Here is a 7312-nt window from a genome sequence, read left to right on the forward strand (position 1 = left end):
GCTCATATTCTAGTCTTCCGTGTTGTTTTGGTCCTCACGACAGTCGTTTTGTTTAGGGGTGGCAAACGGATCAGGTCAGGTCGGGTTCGTATTCGGGTTTTTGGGTTTCGGGTCAGCTAACCACCAACCTGAACTTGATCCATTTAAGTTTTCGAGTTGAAAACCCCAACCTGAACCTGATATTTCAGGTTCGGGTCAACCCGAAAACGACCTGATTTTTTATTTATTTTTTTTAAAAAAAAAAATTTTGACCTGAATAACCTGATTTATTAAGCCTGATTTTGAGTTTTTTTACTACTTAACAGTTAACAAAACCTGATTTTTTTTTACCTAATGTTTTCAAACATGATTTCCAAACTAAAGTTTTCAAGAAAACCAAATAAAAGTCTAACAAGTCTAAATGCCTAATTAATTATTACATAACAAAATAAAGTCTTAACAAATTACAAACCACAATGAAAAAGAAATAAATGTTTTTAAATAAAGCCTTCATGAATCAAACAATGTTCGAAGAACCATTCTCATCAAATTGTTCAAGTTTGGGTGAGGTACGAGGTGTGTCATCGTTGTCCCCCACCTTAAGCTTCATAATTAATCCACATAGCATTTCCATTGAGGATCCATATTTGCTACAAGAAAAAAGATAGCAAATTACAATCAATAATATATGACATGTACTAAAAATAAAAGTTAGAAGTATTGTATTACTTCATTACTTGTATATAAAATCATTTATTAACTTCCCCAAAGTCCCAATCCCTTAAGCAAATGATAGCCTCCACCGTTTCTGGTTTTAAAGAACTTCTATAACAATTAAGCACCCGACTTCCAATACGAAAAGCTGATTCGGAGGCCACGGTTAATACGGGGACAACAAGAACATCCTTGGCAATTTTAGCTATTATAGGATAACGGACCGAACAAGTTCTCCGATAAGACAAAATATCAAGGTTGGTGCCTCGAGGGATAAGTGGCTCCTCATAATACATATCAAGTTCAGATTTGATTGCCACACTTGATTGCTCCATAGAGAAACTATCAAAATCCTGTATACCAAGATTAGATTACAATTAGATGAGTAGCATGGCACAAAAAATCAGAAAATAAAAATCAGAATATAATACAATAAATTCAGATTATACAACTTGACAACCTGGCCATTGACAATCTGGCCCAAACCATCCAATTAGATCAGAAATATAGGATTACTAACCAGTAAATTTCAAACAATCTTATAATGATTGATATAACACTAGAAACATGAGTGTAGTAAAGTGAGAAAGCAGCCAGTCATGGTTTAGCATAAGATGAAACTTAAAGATGCAAACTAAAAGCTGCTGAGTCATATCAGGATTTGCTACTCAATCATTAAAACTTGGCATTTGTTTCACTTACTATAAAGGTCAACGCATTAGAAAGTTGTTTACCATCATAAAATCATCAGAAGCTTCATTGGCAGCATTAGTAGTGTGAATAGCTTTGCTTGATGAGGAATGAGAGGATTCATAAGCCTCGTACAACCTCCGTAGAGCATCCTTAACCTTAGAGAAATCAAGCTGATATTCAATACTATGTTGACCATATATCCTCATGTAACCCCAATTGACACATTGCAACTTATATCGTGGATCCAACACCACAGCAACAACCATAAATGTACTAAATTCTGACCAATATTTACCAAATTTCTCATACATCTTACAAGCCATTCTTTGGATAAAAAGATTTGAACTTTTCATTTCATTTTGTAACAACAACCTATCCTGCAAGACTCTATGAAAGTAGAGATTGGAAGTTGGATATTTGGTGCCGGAAAAGGCAAGTGTGACATCATGGAAAACTTTCAAAAACTTGCATATTTTCTCAACTCTACCCCATTCTTCTGCAGAAGGACAATGCACATAATTGGCATCAACTTTTTGAAAGTGAATTAAAGCTTTTTTAAAATACAAAGCACAATCAAGCATCATGTAAGTTGAATTCCATCAAGTAGGAATATCATGTTGTAAAATTCTAGTAGATTGAATTTCAACATGTGATACACAACTTAAAAACCTTTGTTTCCTAGCTTGTGAACTCTTACAATACTTGGCACTCTCTCTAATCTTATACACAGCCTCATCAATCTCTTTTAAACCATCTTGAACAATTAAATTAAGAATGTGAGCACAACACCTTACATGAAAAAATTCCCCACTACTAATCAACTAAAGTTCCCCTTTTAGATTTTCAGCAAAAACATCTTTTGAAGAAGCATTATCTAATGTAATTGAAAAAATATTTCTGAATACCCTATTCCTTTAACAAACCATACACATGATCACATAAATGAATTCCTGTATGGGGAGGACTAATGTAAGAAAAGTTTAAGATCTTTTTTGCAAACACCAAGACTTATCAACATAATGAGCTGTTAATGAAATATAACCATCAGTGGTTATAGAAGTCCAACAATCAGAAGTCAATGCAATTCTACTACAAGTTAAGCCCAACACCGCTTTTAATTTCTCTTTCTCTCTTTTATACATCTTAAGCACATCAGATTTGATAGTTTTTCGCGTGACAGGTTTGAAACCAGAATGCAAATAATTAAAACATCTCCTAAAACCCCTGAACTCTACAAACTGAAATGGCATATCAGGCTCCACAATAGCAAGAGATAATAATTCACGGAAATAATCAGCATCAAAATTAGGCAATCTATTTCCTAAACTAGAGGACGTTTTCTCTAATACCATTTGACCAACATCCCTAAAAGACCTTTGTTTACATTTTTTCAAATGACGATGAAGATTCCCAGTTCCATTCTTACTAGCACCATTAAAACGTAAACCACACTTTTTACATTTGCAAATTAGATTACCATTTTCATCAGGCTCGTCTAAAAAATCAAAATGGCACCCAAACACCAGAAGAAAGCCAACGTTGACGTTTCTTACCAGTAAGAATCACATGAGGTTTATCAGAAGAAGTTTGCTGGTTTTTACCCTTTCCTTTGTCTTTTATTGTAGAGTCAATCTCCTCCTCTTCCCCGGAAGAAAGCTGTTGAACATAGGTGTCCATTATTTCTGCCAAAAATTATAACAAAATAAAACATTTAAAACAAGAGACAAAAACTGATCTAGTAGTAATTAGTAAATGACTAGTAATACAAATATACTTGTCAACAACAACAAGCTAGGCTGTTATATGAACAATAGAACAAGAACAACAATATAAATTAAAAATAAAACCTAAAAATCGAGAATAGATAACAAAAATTATGTGAACAATATAAATTAAACCTAAAAATCAGAAATTATATGACCAAGAACAACAATATAAATTAAAAATTACATGAATAACAATATAAATCAGAATTATATGGACAACAATATAAATCAGAACTAAAAATCAAAAAAAAAAAAAATCTCATGCAAAATACCCTTTCCCGTCAAACAACAAATCAGCAAAAGATGGTCTTACAGATCTACCCTTTTCCCGTTAAAAAAAAAAAAAAAAAAAAAAAAAAAAAAATCAACAATAGAAATTAACAACAAAAAATTTAGTCATATTAAGATTATTATCAAGCAAGAACAACAACAAAAATCAAATACAAAAACTGTATTAAAAAAAACAAAAACAAAAACAATTAACAGAAAATTACCTTTGAGCTTTGACGGCTTGAAGGAGAGGAAGATTTGAAGATGGAGAACTGGAGATTGAAAGCAAAAATCGAGAAGAACTTCAGAACTTAGAGATCGAAAAAAAACGAAACAAAAACAAAAACAAAAAAAATTAACAAAAAATTACCTTTGAGAGTATGAGACGTTGAGCTAATGAGTTTGAGAGTTGAGAACTTGAGAGTTCTTATGAGATGAGAAATTGAGAATGGAGAATTCAGAGAGACGGAGAAGCAGAGAAGTGAGACTATGACTCTGTGAGAGAACGAAAGAATTGAGGAGAGAGAAAATGTGAAAAGATGAGAAGGAGTGAAAAGTTGAAAACAGTTGTTTAGGTTTTTAAGCTTTTAAGTTTTCACTCTTTAAGCTTTCAATTTGGGCTTGGGCCAAGTATTATTTTTTTTTCAAAATACTTTTTTCGAGTTATAAGGTCGGGTTCGGGTTGACCCGATCTGATTTTGACCCGAAAATAATTTCGGGTTACGTGGGTCATTTTCGGGTTGAAATTTTCAACCTTTACCTAACCCATTTAATTTCGGGTCGGGTTCGTGTCAACCCATTTAAGTTTTCGTGTCGAAATTCTCAACCCTAACCCGCTATTTTCGGGTCGGGTTCGTGTCGGGTTTTCGGGTCGGGTCAGTTTTTGCCACCCCTAGTTTTGTTATTGTTTACATGTCTAGCCATGCGATCATACCACGAGTCATATAACATCACCTAATCACTCACGAGTCAAGTGTACAGTCCACACACTTTATTTTTCGACTCGAGTTGTGCACCATGTCATTTATGATCATATACTAGGTTCATGCATGCGTCCCTTTTTTCGACATAATAAAAATGAGTGGAATTTTTCTCACCTGTTTTCAAATGTCTATCTATCCCCTTTTCTTTCCTATTTTAAGCAGTGAGTCAAACCATTAAGTGAATTTGTTTTATTTCATAGTACATGGTCAAGGAGCAGGGGTAGATTGGTGCGGTTCGAGTCACTACCACAACAACCTCTTAGACCTAAGAGGCATTCAAAGAAAACTTCACAATCTCCACATCAGCCATCTCCTTCAAACTACTTTCAATACATTCCAATAGCCACAAAAGAAGATATTGAGTGCACTCATAAATCCATCGAGGCACTTTCTGCCATGATGCAAATCCTTACCACCAAGGTCAATACCATGGAACAAACCAAAGTCACTGTTGCAACAGTTGACAAGATTAAAGAACAAATGAGCAAAATTTCTGAAGATTTCACCTACGTAGAACAACCTTCCACTGCATGGACTGTGAAGGAGAAACTCCCTGAAAAGTTCTCCACTACTGACATACCCAAGTTCAAACCTACTGATTACCCAATATTCCATTTGAAGGCTTTCTCTGCAACCATGCACTAGTAGAAAAAACATCAAATGCTCCGGTCAAAATAGACATATATGCTCCGAATTTGAACCGCATCAATAGTGGACATAGCAGATTACGGGTTGAAAACGCTCTGAATCAAAACTGGAGCATAAACTAAGAAAAGGCTTCGGTCCAGCTTCAAACCTGGAGCATATAACCAACTTAATGCTCTGGTTCTGTTAAAAAAAATCGGAGCAATTTCATGAGTTATTGCTCAGATTTTATAATATATATATATATATATATTGAATTTTTTTACGTTCTCAAGGCATTCAAATACAATTAAGCAAACCTGTCTCGTACTTCATTTATCTCGCTAGCACTAAAGGGCTCGAGCCTTTGGGTCTTATAAACCTAAAACAAGCGAAATCAATATAAAAGACAATTATAATCACAATTTAATAAAAATATAAGAGTTAAAATCATGAAAAATGGGCAAGTTAGAAGTCATTTTGGACCATTATTAATACTCTAAATGAACATAAAACTTGAAAATTTAGTTTTTTTTTATGTTTTTTCAAGTCATAAATATTCATAACTAAGTATCTTAGGTGTATTACAACTGTTAATTCAACCTTTGAGCTAAAATCATAAAAAATGGGCAAGTTAGAACTCATTTAGGCCATTTTGAACCATAAATATTCTAAATGAACCTAAAACTTGTAAATTTGCTAATATTTTTTTTTGTTATTGTTGTTTCAAGCCATATATATTCATAACTAAGTTTCTTAGGTGTATTATAGGTGTTAATTCAAGTATTGAGCTAAAATCATGAAAAATAGGCAAGTTAGAAGTCATTTTGGCCATTTTGAACCATTAACACTCTAATTGAACCTAAAACTTGTAAAATTGCTTCTTTTTTTTTTTTGTATTTTATATATTGTTTCAAGCCATAAATATTCATAACTAAGTATCTTAGGTGTATTACAGGTGTTAATTCAAGCATTGAGCTAAAATCATGAAAAATGGGCAAGTTAGAAGTCATTTTGGCCATTTTGAACCATTAACACTCTAAATGAACCTAAAACTTGTAAACTTGATTTTTTATGTTGTTTCAAGCCATAAATATGCATAACAAAGTATTTTAGGTGTATTACAGGTGTGTTAATTCAATCATTGAGCTAAAATCATGAAAAATGGGTAAGTTAGAAGTCATTTTGGCCATTTTGAACCATTAACACTCTAAATGAACCTAAAACTTGTAAATTTGCTTTTTTTTATGTTGTTTCAAGACATAAATATTCATATCTAAGTATCTTAGGTGTATTATAGGTGTTAATTCAAGCATTGAGCTAAAATCATGAAAAATGGGCAAGTTAGAACTCATTTAGGCCATTTTGAAACATTAATTCTCTAAATGAACCTAAAACTTGTAAAATTGCTTTTTTTTTCTATGTTGTTTCAAGCCATAAATATTCATAACTAAGTTTCTTAGGTGTATTATAGGTGTTAATTCAAGCATTGAGCTAACATCATGAAAAATGGGCAAATTAGAAGTCATTTAGGCCATTTTGAACTATTAATACTCTAACTGAACCTAAAACTTGTAAATTTGCGTTTTTTTTATGTCATTTCAACCCATAAATATTCATAACTAAGTATCTTAGGTGTATTATAGCTGTTAATTCAAGCGTTGAGCTAAAAGCATGAAAAATGGGCAAGTTAGAACACATTTAGGCCGTTTTGAACCATTAATACTCTAAATGAATATAAAAATATTATAAATAGTACTTACTTGCTCTATATCTTCCACTGAAGTGCAGCATTTGACTATATCATACATGTATCTCATCACGTAATAGCCACATTCAACACCACCCTTTTGTTGTGCACACTATCATTTAATTTACATATAAAATAAAATTAATATAAGTATATATTTCTTATTGCTTATTTTTTCCTTTTGATATTAAGATGTTATCATTTACCTTCATTATTTTCCAAATAGGGATTGATTCCCTTCTTAGCCCACTTCCACTAATTTTCTTCATTTGACTACAAAAGCAACACATAAAACATCACATAAGACCACGCATTTTTGCCTTATAATAGTAAGAGATTAATCTTCTAAGGTATGTAAGTGTATACCTATTTAGATGTGTTCTAATCAATACCAGTCTTGGTGTGTGTAACACCCTAGAAATTCCTTTCCGTTAAAATGCCTATTTTACCCTTTTTAAAATACGAAATAGGAAAATCTAAGACATTACCGCCACCATGAAAACAGCTGAGGCAAATATCAAAGACACACAGCG

General features: G+C 32.6%; 1 protein-coding gene across 1 annotated transcript; it reads right to left on the reverse strand.

Moving 5' to 3' along the window:
* Positions 1-728: 728 nt before the first annotated feature.
* Positions 729-2738, reverse strand: LOC110694274 (zinc finger BED domain-containing protein RICESLEEPER 2-like). Its single transcript, XM_021871454.1, has 3 exons — positions 2387-2738; positions 1428-1936; positions 729-1046 (listed from the first exon to the last, which is right to left on the reverse strand). Exons 1-3 carry the CDS (start codon positions 2736-2738, stop codon positions 729-731), a joined length of 1179 nt encoding a protein of 392 aa, XP_021727146.1.
* Between the last annotated feature and the right edge of the window lie 4574 nt (positions 2739-7312).

This window comes from Chenopodium quinoa, unplaced genomic scaffold (genome assembly GCF_001683475.1).
Source record: "Chenopodium quinoa cultivar QQ74 unplaced genomic scaffold, ASM168347v1, whole genome shotgun sequence".
Taxonomy (NCBI): domain Eukaryota; kingdom Viridiplantae; phylum Streptophyta; class Magnoliopsida; order Caryophyllales; family Amaranthaceae; genus Chenopodium; species Chenopodium quinoa.